The sequence below is a fragment of the Bombus vosnesenskii genome, unplaced genomic scaffold, assembly GCF_011952255.1.
Source record: "Bombus vosnesenskii isolate JDL3184/JDL3185 unplaced genomic scaffold, Bvos_JDL3184-5_v1.1 scf7180000013315, whole genome shotgun sequence".
Lineage (NCBI taxonomy): Eukaryota > Metazoa > Arthropoda > Insecta > Hymenoptera > Apidae > Bombus > Bombus vosnesenskii.
The window spans coordinates 1,536,812-1,560,352 of NW_022882961.1; the positions used below are offsets into that span (position 1 = coordinate 1,536,812).

General features: G+C 29.9%; 6 protein-coding genes across 10 annotated transcripts in view; 2 read left to right on the plus strand and 4 right to left on the minus strand.

The window, feature by feature from the left end:
* The first annotated feature begins 1,602 nt into the window (after positions 1-1,602).
* On the plus strand, positions 1,603-2,357 carry LOC117235294. Its single transcript, XM_033497175.1, has 2 exons — positions 1,603-1,804; positions 1,909-2,357. Exons 1-2 carry the CDS (start codon positions 1,603-1,605, stop codon positions 2,355-2,357), a joined length of 651 nt encoding a protein of 216 aa, XP_033353066.1.
* A 526-nt stretch (positions 2,358-2,883) lies between these two features.
* On the minus strand, positions 2,884-6,083 carry LOC117235281 (nucleolar protein 14 homolog). Its single transcript, XM_033497149.1, has 5 exons — positions 4,483-6,083; positions 4,280-4,409; positions 4,032-4,196; positions 3,429-3,937; positions 2,884-3,344 (listed from the first exon to the last, which is right to left on the minus strand). Exons 1-5 carry the CDS (start codon positions 6,081-6,083, stop codon positions 3,098-3,100), a joined length of 2,652 nt encoding a protein of 883 aa, XP_033353040.1. The 3' UTR covers positions 2,884-3,097.
* A 220-nt stretch (positions 6,084-6,303) lies between these two features.
* On the plus strand, positions 6,304-10,935 carry LOC117235283 (probable 39S ribosomal protein L45, mitochondrial). Of its 3 annotated transcripts, none has more exons than XM_033497153.1 (7): positions 6,304-6,636; positions 7,013-7,253; positions 7,352-7,672; positions 7,788-7,939; positions 8,054-8,102; positions 8,185-8,334; positions 8,418-8,774. In XM_033497153.1, exons 2-7 carry the CDS (start codon positions 7,203-7,205, stop codon positions 8,709-8,711), a joined length of 1,017 nt encoding a protein of 338 aa, XP_033353044.1. In that variant the 5' UTR covers positions 6,304-6,636; positions 7,013-7,202; the 3' UTR covers positions 8,712-8,774. The 3 variants fall into 3 exon arrangements, with proteins under 3 accessions (XP_033353044.1, XP_033353045.1, XP_033353046.1); XM_033497155.1 differs by lacking the exon at positions 6,304-6,636 and adding an exon at positions 10,805-10,935 and having other exon boundaries at positions 8,418-8,678; XM_033497154.1 differs by lacking the exon at positions 6,304-6,636 and having other exon boundaries at positions 6,919-7,253.
* On the minus strand, positions 8,834-12,961 carry LOC117235284. The gene is made up of 7 exons (XM_033497156.1): positions 12,522-12,961; positions 11,888-11,982; positions 11,631-11,807; positions 10,794-11,011; positions 10,103-10,320; positions 9,223-9,473; positions 8,834-9,094 (listed from the first exon to the last, which is right to left on the minus strand). The coding sequence occupies exons 1-7, from the start codon at positions 12,732-12,734 to the stop codon at positions 8,875-8,877; spliced, it is 1,392 nt and encodes a 463-aa protein (XP_033353047.1). The 5' UTR covers positions 12,735-12,961; the 3' UTR covers positions 8,834-8,874.
* Positions 12,962-14,722: 1,761 nt separating this feature from the next.
* Positions 14,723-18,613, minus strand: LOC117235316. Its single transcript, XM_033497208.1, has 6 exons — positions 18,534-18,613; positions 17,358-17,531; positions 16,535-16,773; positions 16,058-16,275; positions 15,593-15,846; positions 14,723-14,988 (listed from the first exon to the last, which is right to left on the minus strand). The coding sequence occupies exons 1-6, from the start codon at positions 18,611-18,613 to the stop codon at positions 14,775-14,777; spliced, it is 1,179 nt and encodes a 392-aa protein (XP_033353099.1). The 3' UTR covers positions 14,723-14,774.
* Positions 18,614-19,549: 936 nt separating this feature from the next.
* Positions 19,550-23,541, minus strand: part of LOC117235285 (tyrosine-protein kinase transmembrane receptor Ror) — a 350,830-nt gene continuing 346,838 nt past the window's right edge. For 2 of the 3 annotated variants that reach the window (XM_033497157.1, XM_033497159.1), the window contains 5 exons: positions 23,369-23,502; positions 23,047-23,263; positions 22,625-22,966; positions 22,283-22,551; positions 19,550-22,207 (listed from right to left, as the gene is read on the minus strand). In XM_033497157.1, the coding sequence (XP_033353048.1) occupies positions 21,518-22,207; positions 22,283-22,551; positions 22,625-22,966; positions 23,047-23,263; positions 23,369-23,502 (1,652 nt within the window). In that variant the 3' untranslated portion in view covers positions 19,550-21,517. The remainder of the gene's footprint in view (positions 22,208-22,282; positions 22,552-22,624; positions 22,967-23,046; positions 23,264-23,368; positions 23,503-23,541) is intronic. The other variant, XM_033497158.1, reaches the window with a different exon arrangement.

Sequence of the window (23,541 nt, forward strand, 5' to 3'; positions counted from 1 at the left end):
GCCCTTGGGATTATATGGAATATTGTGCGTCCGAGCAAATGTTAAAACAGCTGTTAAGCCTCTTGGCTGAAGGATGGATTAGAACATACGTTTAGGTCACAGGACGTAACACTTATATTATATAAATATATATGGATCATAATTAACATCGTTCTTTAAATAAAGCGTATTTCTTTAAATATTATAATCATATACATTTATAAATATAAAGTACAATTTTGAATTCATAACCTATCTTATTCAAAGAAAGATATATTAAATTATTCAGTGATCATAAAGCTTTAAAATCAGAATACAATGTGTTCGTGGTATTGCAAATTAAAATAAGGCGTCGTTATTCAATAATAATGTTGTCAAAGATTTTGTTCGATAAGTTTCTCTTTAGAATTAAACGTGTTACCGCTAATCACGTGTATATGTATATTTCAGTTTCGAACTATCAGGAATCAGAAATCAAGACATCATTCTCACGGAATTGTCAAGATCTTTCGAGTCATAGAAACACATATATAAAGTTTTTTTGAACATTACTAATTCCAGACTAGGTAGAAGTAAATAATCAGATTACTCTTCTACATGTGAAAATAAGTCGGAAATGTAGAATAAAATTTATTCACAAGACGGTTTGTTTCCGAAAAAAATAAATTATTAATACACTAAGCAATTCTTAATTAACACTAGAACTACCACACCAGTCAAAATGACTAGTATAACAAATTTATTTTAAAATTTTTACTTCATGTTATATTTTTTCTCCGCAATGATGTAATGACCTTTGCAGGGATAGCTAAAGGAATAATATAATAAACTTTAATTTTGTTTTATTCATTTAAAATAAAAGTAATTTTGTATCATGGCTATTTATACCAGTATTAGTCAAATTGACTGGTCATTCTGTAGAGCACAGTCGTTGGAATAAGATCTGATTTCTCGTTTTATAAAGCAATATTTTACAAGCCTTGAAAATGAGTAAACAATTGGAAGCATCCGAATTGTTGCAAAAACTAAAAAGGATACCAATGGAATGCTCTGATATCGAGGATAGTGAATTCTCTGAGTATGAAGGAAGTGAACCAGGGGAAAAAGAAATTGAAACTTGTAGTGATAACAGTAACAGTGACATTAATGACAAAGAAAATGAGTCCTCAGAAAGTAATCCAGAGAACATTTTCAATGTACGCAAAAGAAGACGTGTTCGGGTGCTTTCAAGTTCTGAAAGTGAAACTGGAAGTGTACAAGCTAGTCCAAATAAAATTGCCGTAGACGGAACCAAGTGTGAAAGAATTCAAGGGTCAGGTTCTGGGAGATTACGCACTATATTCGAAGACGCATCCGGCTCCACAGGATATGCAAAAAGAAATATCGAAAGATAAAGTAATTAGCGCATTTTCCCTATTAATTGACAGCCATATGTTGCAACATATAATATCTTGCACCGAATCAGAAGCTTCTCGAGTTTTGGGTAAAAAATGGATCCTTACAGAAACAAAATTAAAAGCATTCCTCGGAATATAGTACGCAAGGGGAGCATATATAGTGAAAAATTTGAAACTTTCATATTTGTGGAATACAAAATGGGGACCAAGCTTCTTTTCCAGCACAATGAGTCGAAATGAGTTTGTTGAAATATTGAAATTTATTCGATTTGACAAAAAAGATGATAGAAGTCAACGTTTGAAAAATGACAAATTTGCACTAATATCAACCGTATGGGATAAGTTTATTGAAAACAGCCAGAATTGCTATAAACCCGGTGCAAACATTACAATAGACAAGCAACTTTCCCAACCAAAATCAGATGCAGGTTTACGCAATATTTACCGAATAAACTCGACAAATTCGGAATTAAATTTTGGCTGGCATCTGATGTTCAAACAAAGTATGTTGTAAATGGATTTCCTTATTTAGGAAAAAGCGAAAAGGACTTACCTGAAACGGTCGAATTTTATAATAAAACAAAATTTGGGGTAAATATAGCACGCCAAATGACAACAAAATATAGCGTGAAGTTGGGATCAAAAAGATGGCCACTTCAAGTATTTTTTAATATTTTAGATTTGGCTGGCATAAATGCCTGGATTTTATATAAAGAAACCACAGGTGAGCATATATCCAGAAAAGATTTTATGTTTCAATTAGCAGAAAAACTCGTCGCTGACAATGAAAAATCACGGATAGAACAAAGAGCATCTGAGATCCAAAGTACGTCAAAGAACTCACCTTATTCACGCAAATGGTGTCAGATAGAGTACTGTAATAATAATAAAACCACCACCATTTGCAATCTTCGTAAAAAATATGTATGCGGAAAATGCACGCAGAAGAAACTTTACGTTTGTAAGAAATGTGACGAATGATAACTTTTGTATCTAATAATTTAAGTTATATTTGTATTTTATTTATTATACTACGCTTATTACGCTTATTATTATATTATTATATTATACTTCTATTATATATTATATTTACCAATGGAAATTTATCTTAATATTCTTGTTACCAAAGATTTTGGTACTAAATATTCTTCATTATTGTACGTATTGTTATTATTATAGTTGTTATTATATATTTTTTAAGATCTCAGAACATGGAATTCCTTTTGTAAGATAATAATAAATAAATAAATATAAAAATATTCTTCTATTACGTATTTTTTAGACTAGTCATTTTGACTGGTTTTAGTAGAGATAGCTACGTCTTAAATGTCGGTAGTTCTAGTGTTAAACGCGTTTAAATTCTATTTTCTTGAAAATTAAACGGAAAAACTAATTGTCAAATTTTATATCACACTTTTTATTTATTTTCTCGGATGAGAGACTTTTATTTTGTTTCCTGTTAATTTTTTTCCATAAGGAATTACCTCCGTATCATACAATTACAGTATTGTTTTGACAAACGAAATAGATTAAAAGATTTTCTTATGAAAATGCTTATTTACATTTATTACAATTAATGAAATTATAATCTTAATATAATATATAATAATCTTAAAAAAAACGCTAATATAGCGATTTGCACAAAATCATTCAAAATATCAATATTGTCTAAGAAAGATAATATATACAGACTCCAGAATGTGCGGTTTATTCTATTACTATTATTTCTTCCGTTTTAATTTCTTTAATTCACTCTGTTGCACTGAAGCTTCGCCGAAGATTTCTTTCACCTTGCGTTTACGTTCTTCATCGCTCTTAATCTGTTGCTTTATTTGTAGCTTCGTTAAGAAAGCTCTGTCTCTTCGTATTTCACGCATAGCACCTTTCATTTCTTTTTTATACTTGTGCAACAATTTTTCTCTTTCAGCTTTCTCCTTGGACATAGTCTTATGTTTCTTACCGTCATATCTGTAAAGAATATACGAAACTTAATAACATTTTTGAATTTATAAAACGACGTGATTTGAAATTACAAATTCAATTTTTACATACACTGCTTCAATTCGTGGCTCGTATAATCTTAATGGTTTTGGTTTCTTCTTTTCAACCATAATGTATTCTAGTTTTTTATTCTTTAGATTTTCCAAATCTTTTCGTAATTGCATAATATGTTTCCTCATGTTTGGTGGATATTTGTCAAAAGAATTCGATTTAAGTAATTTTAAAATTGGTTCAAATATCGAATACACAGCTTCCAGTTCTTCTAAGTGGTTTTTAAATTCACGCAATAAATTTACAGCTATTAATAAGGCTCTTATTCTGAAATCATCATCTATGGGGCCATCTATCAGATCGGACGCTTTCATATAAATACTACTTGGATTAATATCAAACTTAGCATGATCTTCATCAAGTATTAATAAATTTCTCGAGTTTCCGTTTGTTTTAAAGGGCGGTATTATTTTTATTCCTTGTATTAAATGTGTAGGCGTGGATACGTAAACTATTCCCCGCAAGAAATTTAATACAGATGGAGCAAATCGTTTACTTAATACCGTATACTGTGAATGTGAATGAAATATTATTAATATAGGGTATTGCATTTCCACATAATATGTTCGATTATAAAAAGATAACACTAGTAGTAACGATTACCTCTAATATAAGAGTACATATAAAAAGACCCTTTGAAATATCTATTTTATTTTTAATACGACATCTAAATAGTATTTCAGACATAAATATTGCACAGGGAGTAATTACAGGATGTCTGAAATCGGATGTTGGAAATAACAAAGAAACCAATTTAAAGAAAATAAGCTGAAAAAAAAGATATTTATAATTATATTTATAATTAATACTGTCGAAAATATATTTTTAATATAATTATATGTTAAACATACTGTATCTAGGTCAGGGTGTCTCTTCTTATTTTTCTCAAACTCATTGTGCTTTTCTTTGATTATTGCTTGTATAACAGATTTGGCATTCTGTGGATTTAGATGAGCAAGATCGTATAAAAAAGGAGATAATCTGAAATAAGTATGTGTAATATAATATAGATATAATACAAGTAACTAAATTTTATTAAAAAGTTATATATTACCTATCCATAATTTGGAAACCTTTAACTATACTTTCAACATCATTTCCTATAACATGATCATTTACATGTTGTAATAAAAACAAAAATAAATTTGATAACTTTTCTTTATTTGTATTATTCAGTGACCAATGATTACACTTAATTATACGATCTACGATAATTGACTGGTAATCAGCATTATAATTTTGCAAATATTCTTGTAACTCTTCAAAACTTTCTGGCACTTTATAAGTGTAAGGTAATTCCTTCCTTGCACTTTCCATATTTTTCATTTTTAAAAGATCATCTCTAATTTCTTGCTCTCTAGTTTCACTATCTAACTTCAGAACACTAGTTTTTGATTTCCCTTTTGAACCAATTATCATATTGCTTTTGTTTAACTCTTTTTCTTCTTCGCTAGAAGATTCTGACTCTTTCAAATCCGATAAGTTATCTTCTTCAGAACTTTCAGATTCTGAGATTTCATTGTTAGAACTTTCAGCTAATTCCCTTTTGACAGAATTCTTTTCCTCTATTTTCCTTTCTTTCTTAATAAGGTCATTCATTGCAGTAGTATTTAATTGTTTATCTCCCTGAATATTTATATTCTCTTCATTATTTGAACCTCTTTGTACATCTTCAATTAAATTTTCTCCATCATCATCTGCTGGGATTTGGTCATTTATAGTTTCTAGCATAAAACCATCATCAAGATCATCTGCAGATTTGTGTTTAATCTCATTACTTGTATTATTTACAAGTCCTTTCATTCTTGCCAACCGGTCTGCTTCTAAAGCTTCCAGTTTTTCCTTTTCCTCTTTTACAATCTCTTCTTCAGACTTTAATCTATCTGATGGTGTACCTTTAGCCTCAAATTTCAACTTACGTACTGCAATATCGTAATCATCAGCCTTTGTCTCTGTAGTTTCTTCTTTAACTTTCTTATTAGTTGCTGAAACAATTGGAAGGAGATCCCTCCACTCAGAATCAAGTTTTTCTGTTAAATCTATAGTTTGTTCACGTATTTTCTGTTTCTCAGCTTTGCGTTTTTTTGACTCAGCTATAAGCTCATCTATAAGATCTTTCCTAGACTTTTCAGATCCTGATTTGGACAAAATACCACCACCAAAGTGAGCTTCACCAACAAACTTGTTATCCAGTTTACCATTTCTACTCTCATCATCGCTATATTCATCATCACTTTTTGGGTCATCAAATTTTTCAATTTCCTCTAAAGTCTGACCCTTATGTGTTAATACTTCATCATCATTCAAGTTATAAATATTCTTTTTTTTATGAGCTCTCATACGTTCTACTGCAAATCTAGCCAAAGCTTTATCTTCTTCGTTCAGGGATAAATTCTTTTCACCTATACGCCTGTCTAAAAATAAATTATCTTTATTTTTTAATTTGTACTCTTGAAGAAGCGTTTCTTTTCGCTTCTTAATTGCTTTTGCACGTGATACACCTGGGAGACCTTCATCCGTCTTGCTCTTTCTACCCAATACATTTTGTTTGTTCTTATTTACGTGCACTTCAAATGGGTTCAAAGATTTCTTCTTTTGTTGATTACGTATTTGTTGGGAAACTTCCGATAATGATTTCTTCTTTGCTTTAACCATTTTTATTTCTTGCTTTCAACGTATGTATTTTCAAAATATCTTAATTTAATTTTAAGAAATTTTAATTTATATGATAATTATCATTTTGTAATAATTTATATTATTCCGAAATATATATGGATCATAATTAACATCGTTCTTTAAATATTATAATCATACACATTTATAAATATAAAGTACAATTTTGAATTCATAACCTATCTTATTCAAAGAAAAATATATTAAATTATTCAGTGATTATAAAGCTTTAAAATCAGAATACAGTGTATTCGTGGTATTGCAAATTAAAATAAGACGTCGTTGTTCAATAACAATGTTGTGAAAGATTTTGTTCGATACGTTTCTCTTTAAAACTAAACGTATTACCGCTCCTCGCGTGTATATATATACTTTAGTTTGGAACTATCAGGAAACGGAAATCAAGACATCATTCTCACGGAGTTGTCAAGATCTTTCGAGTCATAGAAACACGTATATAAAATTTTATTAATCACATTACGTTTCAAATCAATGTAAAAGTAATATCATAATGATAGAATGAAGAAGAAAATAGGTAAAAATGCCAATAATTCGGTAAAAATATTAATATATCTATATATACCTATTTGCATTTATTTTGTAAGTAGTAGGTGAATATTTTAAATAGATATTGAATAAAGATATATTAAATGCTATATGTATTTAATGATTATACCATACTTTATTTGTAAATTTCATATTTAAGAAATAATTTCCCGTAACTTATCGTCTATTATATAACTCATATTTTTATTTTATATTATTTTGAATTTTCGAAAAGCAGCAACTAATAGAATTTGTTAATTATAACGTCATCATTTGATAACACTTTCTCAATTATATAATACATATATTTTTATTGTTTAAACAATATAAGATTATAAACTAGTTATAATTATATACTTTTTCAGTTAACGAAAGTATCTTAATGTAAAGATATTCGTATGTTACTAAATAGTGTATTTCACTAATTTGTTTTGATTAGTCTTAACGTAACCTAAACATAGTATTCGATGGAAGCGTAACAAGTGATTAAATAAATTTTATTTGAAAAATAGAAGTTTAAGTAACTTAACAACGCCTTCAGACACATTTATAAAGATGATACAAAGATACAGAAATGCAATATGCATTTTTGGGAAGTATATGCAGGTAATTTCAAACTTTATCAATGATATAATTTTATCAATTTAAAATGTCAGTTTTTTATAATGATTGTTTAACTGTAAACATATTTTACTGGTTTTTAGAATAATTTACCAGTAATGTTAGGTCCTATTAATTATCCAGTTCCTAACGACAGTTCTCAACAAGTCAGAAATATAAAGAAACATTTTAATCCAAAGTATCGCAAAGAAAGGGGAAAGAAAGTCATTAAAATAAAATTACCTACATTTGATGATGATGATGATGAAAATAACAGTAAGGTAAGAACAAAGTTGAAAGAAGCTGGAATTCTACCACAAAGAAATTGGTCTGAAAGACCAGTTTTTATTAGCTCTACACCTGCAATATTTGATAGTTACGTTGCTCCAGAAGGTGATGGAAAATTTTCTCCGATTAACGCTACGGTATGTAATACATTTATTTATAGCATAATATAATTAATAAAGATTGAATTAGAAATAGAAATAGAAGATTGAATTGACAATATATTCAAAATACTTTCATTCAATACTTGTTTAGGGTGCGAAACAAAAGTTTGAATTTATAGAAAAAAAGAGTAAATCTTTTATGGCCCTTAGGAAGATTAAGACATATGAGGATAACTATTCATCTGATACATTTAGAGAAAACCTATTAAATGTTTATAAAAAAGCACATGAAGCTTTATGTCGGTAAGAAATGTTTATTGAAATTTATTTGGAATACATTACTTCAGAACTGATTACACATCATATATTTATGCTAATGATAGTTTAGATTAAGTTATAAATTTATTGTATTTGCAGTAAAGATCAAGATGAAATACTACAATATGTTACAGAAACTGCATATCCTGTATGTCTCGATATATTTAAATTTAATGTTGTTTTCTTCATACAATAGTGTGAATATACTGATAGATATCATTTCATTTTAGTTAATGATACATAATGTAGCCAATAAAACAATTGTTTGGAAATTTTTGGAATCTCTGGAGCCAGCACGTATCGTACATGCTAGAGTAACAAGTCTGATTTCAAAGAGCAATTTATTTGCACAAATCACTATTCGTTTTCATACTCAACAGGTTTAACAGCAGATCTTAATATTGTATATATCTATGGGATATTTATAATATTTAGATTATTATATGAAAAATTAATCTTTTAGCTTCTCTGCATTTATGACCGATTTGGACGATTGTTATTAGGTAGTGAGACAGTGAGGAAAGATGTTTTGGATTATATAGTATTTGAGAAACATATATCTAATGTGTATGGTACTTGGCGAATACACGGAAAAATTATACCAAATTGGCTAACACCGAACGAAATATCGTCAACTACTTACATCTTGCCAAAGAAAAAGGAAGAACCTTCATCATCTGATAGCGCTGTTGAATCGGTTGCTCAAGCGGTACCGCCAGAAACTTTAGATAAACAGCATACTGATGCAAAACCATAATAATTGTGTTTCATGTACAAATTGCAGTTATTAATTGGTGAATAAAATACTTTTAAAATAAAATATTGTTTGATGCAAATATGAAGATTACAAACTTTTCAATAATATGTCTCCAAATTTTTATTAATTTTTACATTTTTTTACAATAATTTTCACAATTTTCTTAGGATATTTTCTTAATTTTGCAGTAAAATATTATATTTTCAAACAAAAGAATTATGAATGATATTAGAAGCCCACCGATGAATATCATTAATGTTAAATACACTTGTTCTAAGATAATTGGTTCTGTTACATTTAGTGACTCTTTTTCAACGTTCTTTGACTCTATCCAGCGATGTTTCAGTAGTTTGATAAAGCCAACTTCATATAATTTCAACATTCTATATAGTAAAAATATTCAAATTATTCAATAGTCAAATTATTCTATTTCTTTGTGAACCAAATAAACTTGTACAATATTATAAAGAACATACATATATAAATATTAATGTAAAGTTAAAATATTTACCCGATATCAATAGACCTTCTATGTGTAAAAGTCTTCGAAATTCCGGGAACTATCCACGAATAAAATAAAGGAATTCCTACGGGATTTAATCGACAGAAGTACATTCCTCTAGCTTTTTTTAAATCTTCACTTTCGAATATTGTGTATGGATTATTGGATGTACATATTTTTGTATACATCTCCTCAATTGTATCCATAACAACATATCGTTTCATGTCAAGAACTTTTTTGTATGTAGGCGATGTTCCTCGCTAAACTCGAGTAATAAAATAATCATATTTAAATAAAACTGCTAAGAATAATCTACATCTTTACATTACATTTTATATTGTAATTACAATTTCTAATATAGAAACTCGATTCATGAGTTGTTTATGGTATTTTTATGATATATGTTTCTCAAAATTTGCATGAAATCATGTCTAAATAAGACACCTGATACCTGAAGATATTTAATATATATTCACTTATTTTCTTATTTTCCTACATTTCTGATGATTTATAGTGGTTGGAATTGAGAGACTTATAACAAAAACGGCCCTTGTTATATTTTTCAACTTCTCAAATAATTATACATCCTGTATAATGATCAGAAACTTATGAATGACTTACGCCTTGATTTATTCAATAAAAATTAAACAATTTTATATAAATAATCCTTGTCATAGTTGCACAACTCAATGACTTAAATAGAGTTCTACTGTGCTCTAATTACAGATAACTTACAGTAATTATATAATACGATAAATATTTTGTTTAAAAGAACTAAAACGTATTGGCCAGAAATTCGTATTCTTTCGTTTTCCTAGAAGAAAACAAACATGGGCAAGGATCGTTTTTGTTATGAGCTCTTGACTCAGGAAAAATTATGTTTTCGTACCTCGATAATAATATTTGGTATAGAACCATTTAAAGTTAAAATTTTGTACGAAGTATTATCCAAAAGAGATTCTATGTCTTTGAAAGGAGGTGTGAAGGTAGTTTGCGTCATATAGCCTATTAAAAGGGCACTGAAAGCGGTTCTGATCAAACAAGAAAATAAACCCAACCATAATTCTATTATCCTTGAGCTTCTGGTCGAAGAAGATGGAAAGAAGCCTGTAAAAAATTAGAGCTTTTATTCGTAATAAATTAATTGCTTAGTAAAAAGCTGTAGTAATAAATGCAAAAAAGATTTAAGACGGTAAAAAAGTGTTAAGTTAAAGCTTGTGTATTGATGAATTGTTTTCTATTCAATTTTTACACAGACACAACTGTACACAAGTGTACATTGATCTAGCTTTTAAAAAAAGACCTCAGTTTCGAAAGAGATAATTTTACTTTTCTTTACTTTCCTTTTTTTGCGTTTCTTTCGGTTTGGTATTGTGATAATGTAAATTATTATTAATTACGGCTGTTAATAGTTATTGCTATGTTAATAACGCGTATTGTACAGTATTGGTAGTAATAACAATCGTGCCTTGTGTAAATAAAAGTTTGTAATCACAAAAAGATTTTCGTAAAGAAGAATTTTAAGCAGATTAAGTTTGTATTTCATGTGCCATAACTTGCGCTAATGTATTTTTTCTTACTTTGTCCACAGATCATGCCAAAGTTATAGAAAAAATGATCGTTCAAGCCAGTCTGCAACTTCTTAAGCATGATTTTCGTCTCGACCTTGTGAGAAAGATAGCTGCACATGCTCAATAAAAGGTATGTTATCAGAACTGCTTGCCAAACTCTTTTGGAGAATAATTTCACCATCCAAGTAGGTACGTGTCTTACTTCTCGTTCAATATATAGCCGATATCTGTAAGTAAATTATGATACTGTACATATTATTGAAAATTATACGGAAAAAGCATGATATTTATTGATTTTCTGGTTTTAAGTTTTAATATCATTTGATGGTTAACAGAATATTTCTACCTATTAATGGCTAACATTACGTTAATGTATCATTTCATTATTCTTTTTTATACTATTTTTCTTATACCCTTTTTATGTCTATTGCTTTTCTTTAATGGGTGATATTACGATTATATATATTATGTTTAAAAATAAATGAAAAATCCAAGAAACTTCGTATAAGACCAGAATAGCTGATATTGTGACAATCAATATTCTAAAAACATTGAAAAATATATAGGTAGCGAGAGCATATGCATAATCGCTGAATTAATTTTAAAATTACTTTCTTATAAAAGACAGACGGCGTGGCTTATTTATTATCTTTTTAATGAGATGATACTTTATGATTCTTCGATGCTTATTCAAAATAGTAAAATGAATTTATTTGCAATGAATTGCTAATGGATAAAAAAGATTGAGAGTAAAGTTTATATCTGTACAATTTGTTTTTATAATTCATGTTTATAATATCCATAATTACCATCAACATCATTCTTTTTACTATAAAATACTCTTACTCGGCTTTCCATAAAGGCATCGTCATCTGGGTAATAGTCAATCTCTTGGAATGAGCTTCCATCCTCGATATTACATCTGTTTCATTATCTGCAATATACTTTAATAAACCAGTTCTAAATATGCCATCAGGATCTGACGCTCCTGTACTCTTCTCGTTCGTCAGAATCGGTTTTATTCTAAAAAGTTTGAATTAAAAAATAATAAATAATCTTATTAATAAATAAGAGAAATAGAGAGAGAGAGAGTTTAGCATTACGTGAAATTTAAATATTCGGACAAAATATTCCAGATCTCGCCTATAATTCCGGTGATTCGTGTTCCATTACCTATGCTATTGATAAGGTTCTTTTCCTAAAGAAACATCATAAAATATGGTATAAATGATAGTAATTCGAATAATGATCGACTCTGTGGTTGAACAAGTTCAACATTTTATGAGTTCTTAACAGAAATTCTTCATTCATTTAAAGACATCCTTAAATAGGAGCGCAAACATCAAAATAAAATTTCTGTAATAAAATTAACAAAATAAAATATATATTATATAATATTATGTTAATATATGATATAAAAATATAAATATGTATGAAAATGTTATTTTGACGTTTGGTATAAATTTGGTATAAATTATGCTTCAACAGGTATAATAGAATTGAATTAAAATAAAATTTATAATGATCCTGTTATCGTATAATTCTGTATAATTTGTTAAGAGAATTCAGTGAAATGACAATGCCTTTCTGATCTCCATGATTCGATTGTTGTTTGTAATCTTCCAGCAGAAATTTATATAAAATGAGTCAGAAGGCAAAGAGCAGCTTCAACTTTACAATTATAATTATTATCAGCTTTATAATACTCCTTCAGAAAATGGAAAACATTATTTTTACCTCGTAATAAGAGAACCTAACGATTCTTCCTTGGAAATCGTATATTTCCTCTCCTCGACTTTGGCTCAGCAGTTCGTTGTTTACAGCTGCGAAAGCTGGGATACTGAAAATTGGTACAAAATCCTGTAGTTTCTTGTCCCATATCACACCGTTCACTGATCGAACAGGTCTAAGTAATTCGTGAATCATCACGAGTAGTAGTATCTTTCTCATGAAGAAAATGTTTCTTGGACTGTTTTGCTCGAAGAACGACAATGGTAAGGTTTGCTCTTGCTTTAACGACGTTTGCTTCAACCACAATCGTTAGCAGGAAGTTTCATTATACATATTGATGTTGCTCGATATTTTCGTTTTAATGCGATATGATTATCTTCTAATCGATCAAATCATTTATTTTCTGTTCTTTCATTTGGTGGCTAGTCGTAAGGTCGATTTTAATCAATTTAATCATTTTAAAAAGTTCTCTCTGTCGTCTTTTGTTCTATCTATTCTGCTTTTCGATTCTTGTTCTAGCTATTCTGCTAATTCATTTAGACTACAAGATGTACAAGAAATCATTTAGAATACTATTTCGAGATATTTGAGATTTATCGTTAGATAATTGAAACTATCTTTCATTTATATAGCTGGCTATATAATCAAGTTGATATCGTATAAATTTCATTTTTAATATTAGATTAGAGTAAGAAGGAAAAAATAACAGAGTTATAAAAAAATAATTTTGACGCATTTTTCTTTCCAGAAAAATCGAATTTCTCCATAACATTACACACATTAAAAGATATTATATCGTAATTGTGCTGTGACACGTGAAGTAATTATATATGCAATATTTTATTGAAAGTTTTAATTGGATATAAATAAAATAGATATAGGAGCTTGTTCATATCTATTGAATAGAAAGGAGATATGAAAAAATTTATAGTTTAAATGTAAAATTTTAATTTTACGTAAATGAATCCTTCGCTTTCTGTAAATTAGCTATCTATAGATATTGTTCAATTCAATTGAATTTAGAATAAGGAAAAGTAAAAGAAAATTTCGATTAAATGTTAAATTAAATTCGAAGGATAAACAAATTTTTTTACTAAATTTATTATCAAATTTTAAAATATTCTATTCAATATTACGTAATATTACAGAAATTATTCTTTTACTTTTCCAGTCATTCGATAGTTTATCTTCACTTTCCATGCAAGTTTTCCCATTTACTATACATGATTTTAAAGTTCTACAACAAATTTAAATAATCTTTCCAATAATCCACGTAATTACGCGTTATTATCTACACTGTTAAGATTGAACATAACGATTAAAATTAATCGCGTGTCACATATCAAGCTGCCATTTCAATAAAAAGTTCCAGCTAATATTGCTAACGAAACGTCACGGTAAATTGCTGTAACATTTGCTTTGGTAAATGTTATCGTGTCTCACGATCTCGCGTTTCTGCAACACAGTCGATGCTAAACGCTAGCGATTTCATACTGATAAATCGTTGTAACATGAAAACATACCTACGATTTAGGTCAGTGATAGAAATGCATTTAGTAATGTAGATCGACTTTATAATACGAAATTTTATTCATTGCCAGGTCAATGGAAAAGAAATCGTATAAAATGGAACTTCTTTTTTGTTACTGAGATTTCCACTTGGAGTTTCTGCAATTTAGAACGAAACGCTACATATGGAGGTTAAGAGACAACTCAGACGGATGTATTTAGTGGTAACTTGAAAATTATAAATACGCCAAGTTGGTGGGTCACATTTAGGAATTAGATGTGCATGTGTAGATCTAGTGTAGCCAATATTAAGGTAATATTCAATATTAGGTAAATATTCACAAAATTTCATTTTATTATCGAAAAAAGTCTACACAAAAGTACGCAATTTCCCCAACACTATTTACATTTAATAAAGTGCGAAGGACCGAGACTTTCTTCTCAAGTAACCTAGATTTAACCGAAACTCATTTCTGATTAGCTTAAAATTAGTATGAAAATGCAAAATAATTTTTCTATAAACCTTTTTTGATGATCAGTCTTTAATAGACCTTTATACCTTTATACTACTCAGGATGATGATCATGACAACATATTAAAAAGCTATGAAAATCAGAAGTGGTTCCCTTTTTGTGAATATTTACTCAATATCGTTTGTTATTTATTTTAATTAGGAAAAAAGAAACGAAGGTGAAAAATGTTATATTATCATATTTCATTTATTACCATTTATCATAGCTACAACAGTAATTACGTAAGCTCCTTTCTACAAAAGAATATTAGATTTTCTAATGAAAGTATTATGAGGGAAAGAACAATACCAATAAAAAGTATCTCAAAAATTAGATAAACTTGATTTATGTCGATTCTTTTGAAAGGACTCTTTGCTATATTATTTCTGCGATATTTCATCCAGCGATCTTTTAAGATATCTATTAGGCCAACTTCGTGTAATTTTATTATTCTGAAAACCATAATTCGATTAAGAAAAGTAAGAAAAATAGCACGAAAACGTGTCCCCTTTCAAACCATTCAACTTTGAACCGCGATATTTATCACTTGTATACGTATATTCCAACACTTATTACGAAACTTTTTGAATTTAAAAATCGAAAACTATTATCGTGATTATAATAGTGGAATTTGAAACGAGTTTGCATAGAAATTACATGACATTTATTGGAAACGTACACTTTGTAAAAAACTAGTATAGAAAATTAGTATTAGTAATGTAATACAATTCAATGATTTTGCGGACTTGTTAAATATTCGGGATTATTAATATAGCGAATGATCGACTGTTCATAAACTTTGGTGATTTTTGCTAAGCATTTGTTTTCCATAAATGTAATTTCTACGTATGTACAGTTTTAAATTCGTCTGACGTTTTATCAATACAGTCACCACGTTGTCGTGTCATGTTACAGTGTTACAGTTAACAAATTTCTAGCATTATTCGATTACTTTCGTAAGCCACTGTATAATATATTTTCATTTTCTAAATTTCGATATTCAAAATTAAACAATTTTTTAGAGGTAATTATCTAATTTGTCATAAGTATATTTACGACGTGTCGATGGAACGTTTGTACGGAAAATGTTTTGGTACACCAAATCCAATCCAAGTTTGAAAATAACTTTTTCCCACTGGTACGATCGGACAGAAATCTTTGCTTCTTGAATATGCTTCGTTTTCGTTCTCTAAAGTGGCGATTAATTTTTTGTCAAAACAAACTTCCTTGTATATGAAACTTAAATTTTTCTCAAAGAAGATACGTTCCGATAATTTGTAACTCTCGTACATTGGCAAATGAATGGCATTCTGAAAGTACATTGTCGAGTCAACATTAAATAACTGTATAGGGGACTAACAGTTGAAATTTATATCTTTGAAAACCACCTCTTTTTTCCTTTTTATTTCTTATTTAAAATACTTTTGAAAAGCACAGAAAATCTTTTAACAAACAGCATAACGAAATAAAAAAATTGGATTTATACAGAGCATTGTAGGAATTTGAAGTCTGCCCTGATACCTTCATGAGTTCGTAGATTGTAGATCCTTCGAAAATTAGAACGTTGTATTTCGATTGCTTCAACAACGTATCAAAATCGACAAACGGTGGTGTCATAGTCCGATTTGTCATTCGATAAATGAGACTAGAGCTGAAAACCAACAGCATCAACCAAGCGAATAAAAATTTCGATGTGGATAATATCTTGCTTTGATCGCAAAAACCTCGCGGAAGATATCCTGAAAATATTAAACAGAACGAAATTCTTCTAAAAAATAAAACTTGTGTTTTTAGCTATTTCATAGAACAATCAATCTACAATATTGAAAAACAAATTTAGAATAATTCTACTTTTATAATTGAACTCCAGTAAATTTTATTTCATTTAGAAATAGCGCGATAAATAGTTAGGATAGTAGCTAAAATAATAGAATTTATAGAAATTAATAAACTCTTGTCAAATTAAGAGAATAATAATAGAATAAGAAATAATGAAACCTTGACAGCACATTATAGAATATGTGTAAAAGATATGATCGGCGAAATTGAAGTATCCACTCCTTGACTTTGATTGTTTATTTCTTTTGCGATTTTTGCGTGATCCATATTGAAAAATGTAACCAGCGACAGCAAATATCAGGATTAGAAAGATGTGAGTGCACAGAGTTTCGCGTGTGAACATGCTCAACAGCCACTTGTTGTCGTATGCGTATTTTGACCTTATATACAATCGGTACCTGTTTAACGTGTGCCAGTCAAATAAGTCGTAATAAATTATTTAACAAATGCTATCAAACTAATGTGACTAACGTAAATGATAAATATGATAAATTTAATCTTGAATTGCTACCACTGCATCATAGATGACCACATATCTACGTTGTCTATATAGCATTACAATTTTAAGTATGCATTAAAAATCAATTTTTATGCATACAAATCATTATGCATTGCAGTATGCATTTAAATTTAAAGAAATATCTATTCAGAGATTAACAGAATCGTTTAATGTAATTGTTGAAAATGACAACGTGAGTTCGTGCTCACCATCCATATGCAGATGCGCTAGTTACAATAAATAGTAACTAGAAAATAGTTCCAAATATAATCGATAGGTTTAGGATATTCTTTTGTTTTTATCCCTAGTCCATGTAAGAAAGTGCAATAAAGTTTTTCGGCTCAGAACGGTGTGATAGATTTATCCAAAGAATAAAATAATAACTATTGTGATAACTACCTCTAAATACAGAAATAACAACAGTAATTTTTAATAATAAAAATAATTTTCAACTAAAAATTTATTTAAAAAGAGATTTCCTACTTGGTATTCCAAACGGGTACCGTATAGTCGAATAGATTCGTGCGGAGAGCATAATATCCTGTTCGCAAAATCACTTGCGTTTCATTTCGATCGAGCAACCCCATCACACCGCTGTAGCTTCCGTTTTCCAAGTGTTCTCCGAAGTGATGTTCCCCGTATTTCACTGGTATCAACCTAATCCAATAACTCGATGCTTTTTACCTTAAATGCTCGTTTTAATATTTAAAAAATTTATATTATCAATTTAAAAACCAAATCATCCAGCACTCATACAAAATGCTGTACTTAGGATATACTTGACACAAGATAATATAGATAATCATCAAATATACAAGAGTAATTAACTTTTCTAGCAATATTATACTAACTTTTTATGGTTTGTATTTCGATAATTAAAATGTTTAAAAATTCCCCATTAATACTTATTTGTGGAAATTCCCGAATAATGTTGTAGATGTACAACTTTGAGAAAGTAGGGTAGAATGGAATATTCAATTTTGCATTTTGTTAATAGAGAATCGGATGTTTTAATTGAACCTTAGATTATAAGAAAATAAGACTTTTTGTTAATTTAATTTAGTAGAGAGATTTCCCAGAAGTATTGAAATATTTCCTTGGCCATAGGATAAGGTAAAATGGAACGACCGCTTAAGGCCATGATAAAAGGTATAAAATTCGTATTTTTGTAAAAATTGCAAATGTAAATTCTATATGTATAATTAAATATGACATAATATTACAAACAACATTTAGTGCAGATAAATACTTTTAACTTAGTATAAGCATTATAATAGACGTTCCGTTTTACTCTATATTAGTGAATTCTATTTTGCCCTGCATGAAATAATTTAAGAAACATTTAATACTTATACTTCAGTGTGAAATAAAAATATTGAGGAAATATCAGAAAACCTGAACATGCTTAAATAAAAACCCGATGACACTAATAATCTTTCTTGTTATTATTATACAAATATTCATATTAGCAAGACATTTGATCAGTTTTGTAAGTCACTAAATATTCTGACTGAAACAATGAATAGTTGAATTTTTAATTTAAACACAATCTCAAGTTACCTTTTCTATGTCTACCAGTTTTTAGAAATTGTTAACAAAACTTCTGAAATCTTCCTTCTTAACGTAAAAAATAATTTATACGTGATATGAAAAACGTACGTGAAGTTGAGATGACATGCGAGCAGGTTCCATATATCGCCGCAGATTCCAGTCACCTTCGTGTCGTTCTCATAAAACATAACTAAGTCCTGTTCCTAAAGTATAACGATGAAGTATTCTTTGAGTCTCGCGGAACAACGCCTCGAATTTACGGGCAATTCATATGCTTATAAGGGATCTGTTTAAAACCTCGTAGTAAGAAGCTCTCAGAACTTTTCCATTGATATCTTTCATATGTAAATCTTGCCTCGTGGAAATCGTTTGTCTTCGGAAATCGCGGAATCTTGAATCATTGTACAGTTGAACGAAATCTTGTTGGTTCCTGTCCCAAATTATACTTTTCTCCATTTGACATTTTACACGGCAATAACGAAGAATTATTATGAACAGGGTTACAAGCATCTTTGATGCGTTTGCTTTTGCGACGCACATCGTGAATATCCGTTAACTCGTTAGTTTCCGGTATGTACTGCGATTGTCTATCAGCGAAATATTACTGTTATAACGTAGAAGGGGGACCTTTTTACATTATGATCTTTTTACTAAGATAACGCGTGGAGAAGATACACGTTAAAAAATAATGCTTTTACGAATATTGATTGATTTTGATTTTTATCTCTGAAATTTGCAATAATGGTCGTAATTTAAGTCAAGTCACCTGCAATTGTGTCACTGTAATTTCTTTTTGAATTCTTTTAAATATGTGGTCTTTTTTTAGATACAATAAAATACTTCGAAATTACTAATTTATCGATTTATGCTATAAAGTAATAGAAAATAATCTGAAAAATCATTATTTGCTATTTATTTTATTTAGAAATTTAGAATTTTCTGCCAAGTATTTGCGAATTGTGTAACTATTTCTGACAATTAAGTACGTTAATAATGCTCATTTTAGTAAATAATATAAGTCATTTATGGCTTATTGTTCTTCTTTTTCAAGCAAAAGACTTATTTCAAGTTAAGAGAAAAGAATTGAAATTGTTTAGGAAGGGGAAGTCAATAAATACGATACGTACATATTTTAACATTTATTCAGGGAACATGTTGCTGCGGATTGAAAATAGATCGGGATCGAGGTGTGACAAGAGGGAAAAATGAAGTGATATCGCTTTCATACAAAAACATGGATCGTATATATGTATATCGTACTTGATCGTGTGTATGTGTATATATATAGATATATATACATATATAAAGATCAAAGATTAAATATATAAAGATCTTACATTTATGATCCTTCTTCAAAACGATTGATATAAATTAACTTAAATCTAACGGATAACGAGCCCTCGATGCGGGGGTCAGGATTACCATACAATTAATAATAATAATTAATAATAATACAAAGACCGATTCGTAGGCTCGCTATCTCTGAAAAAGAGTTCCGTTTTAACATAATACATTATTAAATCGTTACTCTAATCATCTCGTTTAAATTGATTTTAAACATTTGACAGCTTCATCTCGGCTGACGAAACATCCCCCTTTGACTCTCCTCTCCTAATAGAAAATTATAAAAAGTATAATACAATCTTGTTTAAACACTCTCACTCTAGACTTCCATAACCTACAATTCGCTTGCTTACGATTCTAACTGTATAATTCACGCTATATCGCAACGAACCAGGCGTTAATTCGTTTTATTATTATTCGAGTTTCACTAGAGACTAGTTTCGAACCGTTTATGAATACAGTTTGTAACGCCTGCTCCATATAATCGTAAGTTCTACGCTCTATACATGAATAATATGATCCTGTATAATTTACATGTTAATAATGTCGACAACTTCTCAATAATTTCTCGGAAATTTCTGAGCTTTTGTAAGTTCTTGCTATCAGTGCAATTATCAACATATTTGTCTCGAGTATCGTTTAACTGAATAGACTCTATAAAGAATATTAAATTCTGGCAGTAGTTAAGAGCACATGATCTTGCTTGGTTTCTTACGTGAAACGAGCGAACGATTTAAAATACAAGATTTTATGAAATGATGAAAAGAGTAAGAAAAACATTTTGCTCTATATAATAAAGATGCGCGATTGGTTGGTTGAGCATAATAATTGTTCGCCTTCAGATATGATTAGAATTGCTTTTCGTTCTTAAATGAATCATCACCGATAGTTCACGAATTTTCACAGATAAAGTTACTTTTTTTAAAAATCTATTAAACGCACAATGAGATTGTGCTTTTCACGTAATCGACTTACTGCTACAACGTACAGCCAATAATTGATTATTGTGCCATTTCTGGAGATAGGTTTTCAGAATCGTATTAGATGGTGAATACCATCTGGCAGACACGCGATATTATATTTATATTACAATCTAGTAACAATAGATCAGTCGAGAAATTCACGGTTTCGCGTATGCAAAAATATAAATAAAACTAATAGTATAAAAAGTCTCACAGAACTTGCTTAACTTACAAAATTTTGTCGCATAAATAGTATCACTAACATTGTGACTATAATATAACGGAATATTAGATTCTCGTACACTTATACAAAATTAATGGCATAAGATGTTATTAGTAAATATGTTTGATTACGTATTAACGTGATTTTCAATACATTAAAAATGTTATAAAACTGAAAATGTAACTACGAAATAATACAAGGGAAACGCGACAATATTAAACGGTACAGCCTACATCCTATACTGCATATATTCATATTTATACGTATGTATATTCCGTTACGTTGTATGTATGTATAAAAAATTCGTTAAGGTTGTACACCATGTTTTTTTACGTGTTTATCGACAGTATAAAATATGTATATTCCAATTGAAGAAATAAATACGGAAACGTGGCAGTGATTAGGTATTGAAGAGAGAGTTACCTATCCTGTTTAACGAACGTTATCCGAAGCTTCGAAAATCGAATCGTACTTGCGAAACGAACGGTATAGATATATACCTTGTGTAACGATTACCATGAATACATACAAAAATTGTTCAAGTGAACAATCTTCGTTCGTGTTCACTTCGATACCCTAGTCTCGGTAGTGACCTTACTGGGGTCTGGTAACCTGACAACTAGTTGCGCTCCATTTTGCATTGGTCTGGTTCCATTAGGAGTGTTTATCTTGTTCATTGGCTGAGGTGCTGGAGGCAATACTTTCTTCGCTCCGCTTAATTTTGGTGAACAACACTGTTTATCATCGAAATCGTTCAAATTGATGTTTGTCGTCTGATTCGGAAAAATGGGAGCCTTCATGGGCGTGCTGTGTTCATTGAAGCCGCAATTTGACCTCTGTTCGACCGAATTCGCGTTCTGAAAGCTCGGCGGCAGCATCTTGATCCCATTGCTGTGGTCGTTCAGGTTACAGAACGGCTGCTCCGTGTTCCCTTTGAAGTTCATATCCTTTGGATCGCATTTGTATATTGGCGCTGATAGCTGCGTAGAATTGGTTTTATTCGTGCTTTTATGACTGCTTCCGGAATAGCTGGTGATAGATTCGTTACAGAAATCACTCAGGTAAGTTTGGTTTATGTACCAGTTGTGCAGGCGATGGTGAATCTCCGGGAACTGCGGTCTGCGGTTGGCTACCTCGTGCCAGCACTCTATCATTAGGCTGTAGATCATTGTCGGGCAATCCTCTGGGCATGGTAACAATTGCCGTGATCGAATCATGTCTATTACTTCTTGATTATTATACCCGTAATATGGCTGTAAATTAAACATGCAACATTTAAGTATAATTTTTTAATTCTATAGTGTTATTATTTAACATTATTTTATTACCTGTAAGCCATAACTATAAATTTCCCATAATACGACTCCAAAACTCCATACGTCGGATTCTGTCGTAAATTTTCCGTAAAGGATTGACTCTGGTGGCATCCATCGAACGGGCAATAAACTTTTGGATTGAACTCTATAGTAGTCGCTACTATATATATCACGAGATAAACCGAAATCGGAAATCTTTACAGTTAAATTGTCTCCAACTAGGCAGTTTCTCGCGGCCAAGTCTCGATGAACATAGTGATGACTGGCTAAATATTCCATACCTAATATGATATCTTGATTTAGTAAATTGTATAGATATATGTAATAAAACTATAAATTCCAAATTAATCTAACCAGATGCGATTTGTAAAGCAATGTGTAAAAATTCTGGCTGCTCTAAAATTTTTCCGCTTCCATTGTTTAATGGGACGTCTGATCTTGGTGAATGGCAAATGAGAAACTCGTGTAAATCCCCTTGGGTCATGTACTCAAACAACATACACATTGGTTCCCCTTTCAATATTACGCCCAGTAGGCAAATAATGTTTGGATGCCTTAGGTCTGTCATCAGATCAACTTCCCGTTTGAAGTCGCTTTGTGTTTTTGGGCTTGCGTTCTCTTTTAACGTTTTCACTGCTACATAAATTGGCGGCTCACATTTATTGCCGGTTTGTAATTCCCCTTTGTATACCTTTCCTAGAAAACGTTCAGAAAATTATAGTTTATGTAAAGTGTGTATAAAAAGGAAATATAAAATTATTCTATTTCATGCATACCGAAAGCTCCTTCTCCAAGTTCTTGCAAAAGGACAACATTATTGGTAGTAAATTGTGGTACTCTATTATTGGACGTTCGACTACTACCGCTACTTAATGTTCCTGTTCCTGGAGTTGTATTACCAGGACCAGCTAAAAGAGAACTCATTTCCATAGGTTGCGTTGTACTTCGTCTTCCGTCGTATATATTTTTATCACATTGTATACCGGTTAGCATCTTTAAATAAAAAATAAAGTATTAATTTGTATTGTTATTCTTAGTAGAGAAACTTTTCATCCAGATTCATTTAAAATATAGTTTCCAAATTAGGTAAAATTCTACCTTATTTGATGGCAAATGATTCATTTGCCTTCTAGATTTTCTGCTTCTATAGCAGCAGCAGTAACAGACTAATATGACAACAAATCCTCCTGTTAGTACAAAACCAACGACTGCATAGATCCATAAGTTTTCAACTGTGGAGAAAAAAGTTATAATGTATTCAGTACTTTTAT